Source organism: Lampris incognitus, chromosome 2 (genome assembly GCF_029633865.1).
Source record: "Lampris incognitus isolate fLamInc1 chromosome 2, fLamInc1.hap2, whole genome shotgun sequence".
Taxonomy (NCBI): Eukaryota; Metazoa; Chordata; class Actinopteri; order Lampriformes; family Lampridae; genus Lampris; species Lampris incognitus.
The window spans coordinates 71,758,513-71,771,936 of record NC_079212.1 but is presented as its reverse complement, the minus strand read 5'-3'; the positions used below and the strand labels follow the sequence as shown (position 1 = coordinate 71,771,936).

Here is a 13,424-nt window from a genome sequence, read left to right as displayed (position 1 = left end):
TGTAGAGATTAGCCATTGACAGAAAGCGAGTAGCCTACTAGCCTACTGAACCAGATAATTCACCGGACCAAGTGTTAACAGCGCCACCCTGTGGTCATATACGTCAACAAGCGTGTATTCGGGAACACATAACTACATACAATGTAGCGTTAGTTAAGTATTCGTCATTTGTAGAGCATGTTTAAAGCGAGACATGCACCAATTCTTAGTGGGTGTGTTAATAGATGTTTTATAAATACCTATTAATACTGCAATTCATAATTACTTCAGGTAGTTGCTAGTTGTTAGTTAAGTATTTTGTATGACCTCATCTAAAGTGAGGACTCCCTGTGCTTTAAAAATCATTTACAAACGAGATTGAGAGGCCAGCAGTACCTTGAGACTCACAAAAGCCTAAAGGGTCATAAGATCCTTTAGAAAGTCTAAGTACATGATTAACAAACTATTTACATGTAGATTTGTGCATGAATGAATCATGAGTTGCTGTGTTAATAAGTATTTATAAAACACCTATTAACACACTAACCATTAGGTGCATGTCTTGCTTTACAAATACTTTACACATGCTTTACAGATGATGAATTTAGCAGTTACTAATACTTAGGAATTAACCAACGCTTCATCTGGAAAGCAGCGGGAATGTTAACTTTCTGCCCTGCCTGGTAATAGTGTACTGGATATGCAGAATGTACTTTATGGTGTAAGTTTTTTCGTCTTCTTTTTTTCTTAAATGAATTTGCACCTATTTGCAGGCTCTTAAACTCAGCCTGCAAGGCCTAGTGATCAAAGGGGGAGAAAGGCCCAGCATTATTGAAACGACGAGGGTCCGTTGTTCTTTTATTACTTTATGTCATGGCCAGTATTTGGTTAGTGTCGCCTTTGATGCTGCTCACTCCCATATTCTGGCATTGGTCAGTATTGTGCGTCACACCACCCTGATCCGCGATGGCGCCGCAGACGGTAGCCTCGGTTCTGCGCTCTCTTGTACTTTTTCTTGTTTTTGTTTATTTGTTTAGTTTCCCAGCCTGATGGGACCCAGATAATGAATGGATGGATGTTTAGTTTCCTGCGCCCACTCACTGATCACACACAGCAGGGAAGAACTTTTAAGCCTCCGACCATCCACTGGACAAACTGAACAGACTTTTTATAGTCTTTAACTGATCGTTTAATCTAAAGTCTTGTCGACTTTTGGCTCTGTGTGGGCTCCGGCAGAGACGCTGAAGGGGGAAGGGAAACGTGGCGATATCTTTGGTCGTGGCTCCAAAACAGTGGCCCTACGTCACACTGTGAGACAGGTTCAAAGACGGCCGATATTAAGGTCTTGCCACCGTAGATAATCTGGGGCAAAATTCGGACAGAAATGTAGGATGACCATCTCACAATGTGACTGCTGCTACGACCTACGTCTACTAACCAACCAATAGAAATGCAGAACGAAGTGACGCACTGATCAATGCGACGCAGAATCTTTGCTGGCACTAAACACAAACAGACTGTTAGCATCCATTATCCAAACCGCTTTTCCTGCTTTCAGGGTCGCGGGGATGCTGAAGCCTATCCCAGCAGTCATTGGGCGGCAGGCGGGCTGCGGGGAGACTGTTAGCATCTGTGACCCAAATGCGATGGATTCAACAAAACGAGCTAAAACGGGCAACAAAACGAACTGCAGCGACTTGAAAGGACTCGATTCCTGCTTGGCGTCATGTTGCTCTACCAGCGGCGTAGATTGGTGACACGCACTGATGTGGCACGCACGCTGATCATGTTTTTATGGACTTGCGTCGTAGCCTACGATTCAGTGGGGGTTATCATCGCACAGTCTACATACATCAAACTTGATGTCGTACCCAAGTTTATTAGATCCATATCACAGTGTGGCTTGCAATAAACTTATAAGATTGCTAAAATCGCACAGTCTGTGGGAGGCTTGTGACAGCGGGGATTTAGAACCGCCCTCCCGTCGGTTCTAACCGCCCTCCCGCTCTCTGGCCAACAAGATGGACGAACTCCTACTCATAAACGGACAAAACTAGGGCTTTTCCAGATCTGCCGCCCCATGTTTCACTGAAACTTGGCTTAGTGAGCATATCACGGACAGTATACTTCATCTGCCACAGTTCCAACTCCTCCAGGCGGGCCATGAATCGGAGCTATCCGGAAAAAAAGGGGGTGGTGGCATATGCTTCTACATAAACGATGGTTGGTGTACAGATGTCACAGTGTTGAAGAAATCATGCAGTCCTCACTTAGAGACTCCCTGCTCATTATCCTCGGAGGTTTTAACAGAGCAAACCTCAGCCACGAACTGCCAAAATACAGACAACATGTTAAATGTCCCACCAGGGACAAAAACACTGGATCAGCACACACAATATTAAAGGACGCCTATTGCTCTGTCACCTGTGCAGCCCTGGACCTCTCTGATCACTGTCTGATTCATCTTATCCCAGCCTACAGGCAGAAACTAAAATCTGCAAAGCCTGTGGCTAAAACTGAAGAAATGGACCAAAGAGTCAAAACTAGAGCTCCAGTCCTGCCTCGACTGCACTGCCCTGAGTGTTTCTGAGGCTGCATCTACAGACCTGAAATAACTTAGTGACACTGTGACATCTTACGTCAGCTTTTGTGTGGACATGTGTGTGCCCACCAAAACTTTCTGTACCTTCAACAACAATAAGCCCTGGTTCACAGCTAAACTCAGACAGCTTTGTCAGGCCAAAAAGGAAGCCTACAGGAGTGGCGATAGGATCCGGTACGACCAAGCCAGAAATACACTCACAAAGGAGATCAGAGTGGCAAAAAGGTTCTACTCTGAAAAGTTGAAAAACAGGTTTTGTGCCAATGACCCATCATCAGATTGGAGAGGTTTGAAATACATTACCAACTACAAGAAACCTTCATCCCACACTGCAGGAAACCATCAACTGGCTGACACTCTAAATAGGTTTCACTGCATGTTTGAAAAGTGCATTTTCACACCTTCTCCAGCCACAACACACAACCAACTACACCCCATGCCAGCCACTCTCCCCTCCCCACCAACCCCCCACCCGCGCTCAGGATTTGTGTTGAGGACATGCCCCAGCTCTTCCAGAGACAGAGGACCAGGAAGGCATCGGGCCCGGATGGTGTGTGACCCTCCTGTCTGAAATTCTGTGCTGACCAGCTGGCCCCCATTTTCACACTGATCTTCAACAGATCACTGGAGCTGTGTGAAGTCCCCTCCTTCCTCAAAAGCTCCACTATCATCCCGGTCCCCAAGAAACCCTGTATGACAAGATTAAATGACTACAGGCCCGTTGCCCTAATGTCTCTGGTCATGAAATTTTGGAGAGACTGGTGGTGGGCCACCTGAAGGAAATAACAGGCAACTTGCTTGACCGCCTGCAGTTTGTTTACTGGGCAAACAGCTCAGTGGAAGATGCAGTTAACATGGGATTTCACTACATCTTCTAACACCTTGACTCCCCAGGTACACACGCAAGGATCCTGTTTGTGGACTTCAGCTCAGCGTTCAACACCATTGTCCCAGATATCCTCTCCAAACTCCCCCAGCTCACTGTACCACCCCCTATCTGCCAGTGGATTAAAATTTTCCTGGCAGGGGCGTCTGGGTAGCATAGCAGTCTATTCATTCTGTTGCCTACCAACATGGGGATCCCGATTCGAATCCCCGTGTTGCCTTCGTTTTGGATGGGCGTCCCTACAGACACAATTGGCCATGTCTTTGGGTAGGAAGCTGGGTGTGGGTATGTGTCCTGGTCGCTGCACTAGCGCCCCCTCTGGTCAGTCGGGACACCTGTTCGGGGGGGAGGGGGAACTGGGGAGGGGGATAGCGTGACCCTCCCATGCTCTACATCCGCCTGGTGAAACTCCTCACTGTCAGGTGAAAAGAAGCGGCTGGTGACTCATGTATCGGAGGAGGCATGTGGTAGTCTGCAGCCCTCCCTGGCTTGGCAGAGGGAATGGATCAGCGACCAGGAAGGCTTGGAAAAGTGGGGTAATTGGCTGGATACAATTGGAGAGAAAAAGGGGTGGGGGGAAAGAATCTTCCTGACAGACAGAAGGCAGCAGGTGAGGCTGGGAAAAATCACATCCAGCACCCAGACTGTCGGCACTGGCACCCCCCAGGGATGTGTGCTCTTCCCTCTACTCTTCTCCCTCTACACAAGTGACTGCACCTCGGGTGACCCGTCTGTTAAACTCCTGACGTTTGTGGACGACTCAACCATCATTGGCCTTATCCGGGATGGTGACGAGTCTACATATAGACGGGAGGTTGAACAGCTGGCCCTCTGGTGTGGCCATAACAACCTGGAGTTGAACACGCTCAAAACTGTGGAGGTGACAGTGGACTTCAGAAGGAGCCCCCCAACACTGCCCCCCCCACCATACTCAGCAGCACAGTGTCTGCAGTGAAAACCTACAGATTTCTGGGTTCCACAATCTCCCAGGACCTAAGGTGGGCATCCAACATAGACACAATCATCAAAAAGGCTCAGCAGAGGATGTACTTTCTCCACCAGCTCATGAAGTTCCACCTGCCTCAGGAACTGCTCACTCAGTTCTACTTTGCAATAATCCAGTCTGTTCTCTGCACATCCATCACCGTCGGCCACCAAACAGGACAGGGACAGACTACAACGGACAGTTAAGTCTGCAGAGAAAATCGTTGGTGCCAATCTGCCCTCCATTAAAGACATATTCCTCCAGAATCAGGAAATGGGCAGGCAACATCACTGCAGACCCATCACACCCTGGTCACAACCTCTTCTGACGCCTCCCCTCTGGTTGGCGCTACAGAGCACTGTACGCCAAAACAACCAGATATAAAAACTGTTGCTTTTTGTGGGCTGTCGTTCAAATGAACGCTTAACATTGTCACATAACCACTACAGTACTGTATATACAACCATGTTGTGTATACTGTACTGTACATTGTACGTATACTGGTACACTCTTTCATGTCCATCTACCTCAGGCATGTATGTAAGTAACCTGCTAACATATATTTCAGCATCTCTGATATATTCTCTGCACTGCAGCATGGTGGCCACCAGCGCTTTACCTGTGCCCCCATCCATAGGGTTAGTGGTTGTGTCAGGAAGGTCAAATCATTATGCGGATTGACAAGACCGCGATCGGTGCTGTGCCCTCACAGGGTACTGACGGAAATGATCAAATCCACCGTGTTGACCCCTGAGAAACAGGGAACAAGCCGAAAAAAGAAGACGACTGCGGCACAGTGGCCCAGTGGTTAGCACTTTCGCCTCACAGCAAGAAGGACCTGAGTTCAAACCCCAGGCCATCCCAGGTTTTTTTTGTGTGGCATTTGAATGTTCTCCCCGTGTCTGCGTGGGTTTCCTCCGGGTTTTCCGGTTTCCTCCCACCATCAAAAAGACATGCATGTTAGGGTAATACTCCTGTCTGTGCCCCTGAGCAAGGCAATAGAAAGAAGAACTGGAGTTGGTCCCCGGGTGCTGCAGCTGCCCATTGCTCCTCTACAATAGGATGGGTTACATGCGGAGAACAAACTCATTGTAAGAATACAATGACAAAATAAAGTGACTTTCTTCTAACTCACTTTATTGCCTCTTATTTCACCTGTATGTAGTCAATCTTTGTGTATATGTCTGAAGATTGTTGTGTTGTTATTCTATGTTAAGTACATTGTGAGAGCCATGAAACTGGAATCAAATTCCATGTGTATGCAGACTTACCTGGCCAATAAACCTGATTCTGATTGTGATCCAGAGACACTGTTGAAGTATTCACACTGAATGTGAAGCTGCCACAAACTGCATTTACACCTCCACATTTGCAAAGTTGCTGTTGGTACTGAGATAAAATATGTAATGTTGAACCACAATTGTGTCCAAAGCAAGCTGGTTTTATCTTTAAACTTGCAATATATTGTTCCACCAAAGTATATTCATGCTAGTTTTTATCATGGTCATAAGATGGCCTAGCCAATACGATGGGGATGAAGGAAAACTCAGGGAAAAGGATCTTGTAAAAGTTGAGCATTATGTGAGGTTCAGATCTAAATTAAACAGACTTAAATCAAAATGATGTTTGAAGAAATAAAACCAAAAGAATAAGGGAATCTGGGCAAAAGAATATGTACAGAACTCAAAGATAACAAGGTATCATGACCTTGCCTTCCTCCTCAACAATGAGAATACAACTTTCAACAGAATAATCTCAGGAATTCTCAGGTGGGTTACCTTCCTCTCAATTAAGATTAAAGGACAATTCCAGTTTTTTACAACCTGGGTCTTACCCGCTGGCTTCGTTGTAGAAATTTTTTGCTTTGGGACTACCATTACACTCATCTTTACAACAGCGTTTTACAGTGCACGTGAACATGAATGTCAGGTATTTTCAACAAGTCCAGATTAACGCAGTTATTCAAATCAGATATTTGGATGTGTAAACAAAAGTGCAATTTAGAAGTTCTACCCCAAAATGTCCAGGATGGTTCGCGTTACTGAGCTACTTCCTGGTTCAACTTGCAGGAATAATCTTTACTTACTGTAGGTAGTAGTAGACATACCCAGGTAGCACAACAGAGAAGTCAGATACATATTCTAATCGAGCCACAGGGATTTATTTGTTGTTGTTTGTTTAAAGGACAAGTTTAAGTATATAGGTTGATTGTGCTGGAAATGTGTGTCTATTTGTATTTTGACTATTTGTATATATTTTATTTTTTTAAATTTTGTACCATTGGGGAGTTGCACTTAATTTCGTTGTACAGCTCTGCAATGACAAATAAAGGCATTCATTCATTCACTTAAAGCATGTGTTCAATTGCCCCATAAGACGCTGTTGTAAAGCTGTCTGGTGATGAGCCTGTGTACAAAACCCACAAAATGAAGCCAGTAATTAAAATAATAATATAATTGATATATTTGGAGGCAAGCACTATGAAAATAAGACTGGAATTTCATTTTAAAACGTCTTTCTCTACTACTACTACTACTACTATCTTCAGCTGCTACCATTAGGGGTCGCCGCAGCGGATCATCCGTTTCCATTTCTTCCTGTCCTCCACAGTTTCCTGTCACGCCAGCCACCTGCATGTCCTCCCTCACCACATCCAAAAACCTCCTCTTTGGCCTTCCTCTTTTCCTCTTCCCTGGCAGCTCCATATTAAGCATCCCTCTCCCAATATACCCAGCATCTCTCCTACACACATGTCCAAACAATCTCCATCTTGCCTCTCTTGCTTTGTCTCCAAACCGCCCAACCTGAGCTGTCCCTCTAATATACTCGTTCCTAATCCTGTCCTCCTTCGTCACTCCCAATGAAAATCTTACCATCTTCAACTCTACCATCTCCAGCTCCACCTCCAGTCCTTTCATCAGTGCCACTGTCTCCAAACCATATAACATAGCTGGTCTCACAACCATCTTGTAAACTTTCCCTTTAAGTCTTGCTGGTACCCTTCTGTCAGAAATCACTCCTGACACTCTTCTCCACCCACTCCACCCTGCCCGCACTCTCTTCTTCACCTCTCTTCTGCACTCCCCATTGCTTTGGACAGTTGACCCAAGGTATTTAAACTCATACGCCTTCGTCACCTCTACTCCTTGCATCCTCACCATTCCACTGCCCTCCCTCTCATTCACGCATAGGTATTCCGTCTTGCTCATACTGATTTTCATTCCTCTTCTCTCCAGTGCATACCTCCACCTCTCAAGGCTCTCCTCAACCTGCACCCTACTCTCACTACAGATCACAGTGTCATCCGCAAATATCATAGTCCACAGAGACCCCTGCCTGTTCTCGTCCGTCAACCTGTCCATCACCATTGCAAACAAGAAAGGGTTTAGAGCCGATCCTTGATGTAATCCCACCTTCACCTTGAACCCATCTGTCATTCCAACCGCACACCTTAAAACGTCTTTCTCTAAATTACAAAAATTTGAATTTTGTCAGGGGCATCCCAACTGTTGCTTTCTTGCTGCTCATATGCTTACTGACAACAGTTGTGCTTTGATTTTTAATGGTGAGAAAATTAATGGTATAACATGAAACCCATTTGTCCTCCTAGACTGTTTAATTTGACATGTTGTGATCAGCGTTTCCTCTCTGTCTCTAGTCAGAATGGGCGGGGCTGTGAGTGCCGGGGAGGACAACGACGAGTTGATTGACAACCTGAAGGAGGCGTACTACATCCGCTCAGACCTGGTAGAGCGTGCCTTCCGAGCCATTGACCGGGCAGACTACTACCTAGAGGAATACCGGGACAATGCTTACAAGGTGAGCGGTGGGTAAAGGGAACAAAATGAAAACCCACACCGAAATACAGTAGTTCATTTTAAGACCTTTGTGTTTTTACTGGAATTAATCGGTTCCTTTACTACAGCCTAACACGTATTTGGAGGGGAGTGAGCTAAAATCCAGTATGTATGGCAGGGTCTGAGGAGGACTGCTCTCAATCAGTCAGTAATCAGTTCAGCTTTATATAGCATATTTTGTAAATGAAAATACAATGCAATGCACTTGACAGCACATCAAAAATGAGGAAAAAAGGGCATCCGGGTAGCGTAGCGGTCTACTCCGTGTGATGTTCTCATGTGTAATCCAAATAGGCAGACAACTTATTAAACAAACGCGGAACTTTACTGGAGAAGCTCAGGTTCACTGCATACAGCCGTACTGTGAGCTACTGTCTGACTGATTTCCGGGTTCTGCCTCATGTAATGTATGACCGCACATGACGGCCATACGTCACCGTCGTAAATATTAATCACTGTAATGTCATACATATCCGTAAACATTACATCACTTCCTTTTTTAAAAAATGATTAACACCATTGTCTTCACAAACAGGTTATAAGGTCTTAGACATAACTGATTCACTTACTATCTGCAGTAGCAATATTACTTCTCAATTACAACTCAACATACAATTTAAAATTCAGATGCTACATCGTCTTAGTTCAAGTTCAAATAAACTCATTGGTGTGCTTAGTGCAAACAGTATCAGAGATATAACACTCATTCACAATCATTAAGATACATTCATAGTGTACCCAGTGTAAATGGGTGTAAAGACAGAACAGTCATTTAGAGTCCTTTAGATGAACCCATTAATGCACTGAATGTAAACAGTCTGAAACACATAACAGTTTTCATCTATATTGTTAAACTCATTCATTTGGCCACGCTGATGGCCTACAGGTAACCCTCTTAATCATAGTCATTTAGGATGACGGGCGCTAGCGATTGCTTCTGAAAGGATGCCTCGGTGTTGCAACAGTAACAGTGTCACTATCATCCTTGTCAGGATCTGTTTGCGTGTCCTGTATCTCACCATTGATCTTTTTAAAGAAAGAAGAGGTTCTGGTTATGGAATGTCCATCTTTGGTTGCTGTGACCATCGAGCCTTTGACCTTTGACACTGTGTAAGGCTCACTGTTGTGTGGAGGGGTGAGCTTGTTGTGCTTGGGTTGTTGGTGAAGCACAGTATCACCAGGGGTGAGTGCGCTTGTCTTGGCATGACGGCATGCATCTGAGTCAGACGTCATCTTTGCTTTAGCAGTCTTGTCTCGTTCTCTGATTTTGTGGTCAATGTCACTTTCAATGGCCGTGGTGAGCATTGGGATCTTGGTGTGGATTTTGCCTTGGAACATCAGCTCCGCAGGTGACACTTCAGTGGTGGTGTATGGTGTGGAGCGATGCGATACGGAGAAACGTGTTGAGTCTCTTGTTTCCATGGGATGCTCTGAGTTTCTGCCACGCAGATGGCTTTTCAAAGCGTGCAAATGAAGCATTCTGCTGTTGCATTTCCTTGAGACCAGAGGGGTGTTATTTTCTGGTGGTGGAAACCTTAGATGGCCAGCAAACTTGGAGAAGTGTTCACTATTGAAAGGAGGGCCATTGTCTGTTTTTAGGTTTCTCGGAATTCCAAACAAGGAGAACACTTTATCTATGGCTGGGAATGCTGTGTTGGCTGAAGTGGAGCTCACAATTTCAACTACTGGGTAGCGTGTGTAGTCGTCTATGATAGCAAACAGGTATTCTCCAGTAGGGCGTGGGCCATAGAAATCTGCACTGACATTATGCCAGGGGGCTACTGGTAGTTTGGACATCTTCAAAGGTTCTGACTGTGCTATGGGTGTATTGGCCTGGCATGCTAGACAGTTCTTAACCGTGAGTTCTGCTTTCAGGTCAATGTTAGGAAACCATACCTTTGTTCTGAGGAGTGTCTTTGTCTTTACAATGCCCTGGTGTCCTTCATGGGCTAGCTTAGCACTCTGTGTTCAAGAGATGCAGGGATGACAATCTTTGTGCCTCGCAGGATGATGTCATCAGTGTGTGACACAGTGAGCTCACTACTGATTTGATTTGTTTGTACTTCTTGAGTGTCTCAGCGTGCTGTGTGTCACTTGCAACTTTGAATCATGTATTGTGCCTGATGTGGGTACTGATATTCTGCAGGACTGGGTCTTTAAGTGTTTTGTCTTTTATCTCTGTGAGAGTCATTGCTTTGGATGTGGGGTGTTGTGCCACGAAGTTCACATACTCTTGCGCCACCTTCTCTGCTCTTCTGTTTCCACTTGTCTGCACTGGAACAAGATTAGTCCGCAGGGTTCTCCGCCCCTTTTCTGTATTTTATCCTGAAGTTGTAGGGCTGTAGTCTCAGTCCCCATCTTTCGATCCTGGCAGGTGGTTTCAATTGGGGGTTGTTTCAGGTCACCTCGAGTGCCTTGTGGTCTGTGACAAGGGTGAAAGGGTTGCCATACAGGTACAGGCGGAAGTGTTCACAACTCCAGACAATGGCCAGTGCTTCTCTCTCTGTGAGTAGCATCTTTCCACATCACTGAGGGCACAGCTGGCATAGGCTATGGTGCGTCTCTCCCCTTCTTCCTTTTGGTAGAGAGTGGTACCCAGGCCAACAGGGCTGGCATTCACGACAAGTTCTATGTCTTTGCTAGGATCAAAATATGACATTACCATGTTGCTGGTCAGGCTTTCTTTGATGGTCTGTAGTGCTTTGTCTTGCTCTGGGCCCCAGTGCCACTGTGTGTCTTTACTGGTCAGCTTGCATAGTGGTGCTGAAATTGTAGCAAAGTCTTTGATAAAGCGTGAGCAATAGTTGGCCATACCTAGTAGGCTCCTGACTTCAGTCGGGTCTCATGGGTTGCTTGCTTGCTGAATGGCGGTGACCTTTTTGGGGTCAGCTGAGATTCCGCCGGCTGAGAAGACGAACCCGAAAAACTCGAGCTTGGACTTGTTAAACTCACACTTTTTCCTGATGAGCGTGAGCCCTCTCTCTTTCAGTCTCTGGAACGCTGCTCTTAGGCTGTTGTCATGGTCAGTCTGCGTTTTCCCATAGACGATGATGTCATCACTCAGGTTCTTCACCTCTTTGATCCCTTGTAGTGTCTGGCAGATTGCATTCTGAAACACCTCCGCTGCTGAAGATATCCCAAAGTTCAGGCGCTTGTAGCATCTCAAGTCTAGGTGTGTTGTGAATGTCGTGATGTACCTGCTGTCCGGGTGGAGTTCAAGCTGATGGTATCCAGCTGTCAGGTCAAGCTTGGAGAAGACTGTCGCTCCGTTCAGCTCATGGATCACGTCGTCCAAAGTGGGGGTGATGTGACGTTCGCGTTGGCTGGCAGTGTTGGCTTGTCTCATGTCGACACATACTCTCGCCTTGTCTGGGTCTTTTGGCTTGGGTGGTGTGACGATGGGTGAGACCGATGGCGTAGGGCCTGTGACTGTTTCAATGACGTCATCATCTTCTAGCTTTTTCTTTTCTTTTTTTTCCCCCTAAATTTATTTCTGATTTTCTCCCAATTTAGTGGCCAATCTATACCTATTTTAGCTCAAACACCCACCCTCGTACTGCATCTCTCCGGCCGGCAGTCTGGAAGGAGACACCTCGCCACTTCCGCTACAAGGCGACTCCAGGTCGAACGCATGATTTTTTTTCGTACCCGTTTTCCGGGAACTCTGCCTCTGATTGGCTAGTACTCGTTGCCTCCGTTGATTAGGTTGGTTAAGGTTAGGGTTAGGGTGGGGTTAGGGATAGCCAATCAGAGATAGAGTAGGGGCGGGTCTTCCCGGAATCCAGTTGAACGCTCTCTTAACGAGTACTAGCCAATCAGAGGTAGAGTTCCCGGAAAACGGGTACGAAAAAAAATCACGCCGGCCGAACCACTGCTTTTTCCCGAGACACACACAGAGACGCATTCACGCGACGAACACAAGCCGACTCCGCCCCCCTCCCGAAGACAGCGTTGCCAATTATTGCTGCTTCATCGAGTCCGGCCATAGCCGGATCTGACGAGACCGGGGCGCGAACCCCGGTCCCCAGTGGGCAACTGCATCGACACAAAGCCGATGCTTAGACCGCTACACCACCGCGGACCCCTAGCTTTTTCAATTCCTTTTCGACTTTCTGTCGGATGTGAAACGGCACTCGCCTGTGTGGTTGACAGGTCGGCTGAATGTCGGTGTGGATGTGCAGCTTAACTTGAAAGCCTTTTAACTTGCCAATGCCTTGAAACAGCTCTGGGTAGCTGTCTACCAATTCATCTGCTACTGTTCGGCTGATTGGGGAGGTCACACTGTTCACAATTTTGACGAGGCCTAGCTCCTCAGCTGCTTTGTAGCCTAGCAGAGAAAACAGCTGTCACCAGTCATCACATAGAATTTGGCTTTAGTCTTTTTATCTCCTGCTTCTGTGTTGCATGTGAATGCACCGGCTATGGGCAGTGGTTTAGTGCAGCCGTAAGGGAATATCCTGATGTCAGCTGGGGTGAGTTGTGGGCGTGGTCTCAGTGTACTGAGCACCTTTTCACTAATGATGTTCACTGCAGCCCCTGAGTCTATCAGTGCTGAATTCCTAACACCATTCAGTCTAATATATGTCTGTGGCTGCATAGCATTGTTGCTGCCACTGGCTGCAAACACATATGCCTCGTCACTGCTAGATTAATCTTGTGTGTTAACGCTGTGTCGTTGTGCTGTTAATGTTATACACTTTATTGTGTGTTTTGAATTGCTCACTGTCTCTGGGTTTCATGTCAAAGTCTTTTCCAGGTTGCTTTTGCTTTTACCTGCACTGCTTCGCGAAGTGGTTCAGCTTGCCGCATGCTTTACAGTCTCTCGCTTTTGCTGGGCATTCTCCATCGTGACGGTATTTTCCACCGCAATTCCGGCACCGGTTGTTGCGCTTGGCTCTCCCGCCACGTCGGCTGGTAGCTGGTCGTCCTTTCTGATGCACTGTGTTTACTGATGCAGCTACCCTCAGTTCCATGCCTGCTGCTCGCTGCTCGGACAATTCCAGGGATCTCCCGTGCTCTAGGAGTTCATCCAGGCTGCTACCGGGCTCCCGGAGCGCTCGTCTGCGTGGCCTCGTTGAAGAGCAGCTTTGAATCAATTGCGCTTTAATCTCCTTG

At 46.5% G+C, this 13,424-nt stretch overlaps 1 protein-coding gene across 1 annotated transcript in view; it reads left to right on the top strand.

The window, feature by feature from the left end:
- The window catches only part of LOC130107473 (protein-L-isoaspartate O-methyltransferase domain-containing protein 2), a 32,170-nt gene that overhangs the window by 556 nt on the left and 18,190 nt on the right, over nt 1–13,424 (top strand). The window contains exon 2 of the mRNA XM_056274094.1: nt 8,111–8,271. Within this exon, the coding sequence (XP_056130069.1) occupies nt 8,116–8,271 (156 nt within the window). The 5' untranslated portion in view covers nt 8,111–8,115. The remainder of the gene's footprint in view (nt 1–8,110; nt 8,272–13,424) is intronic.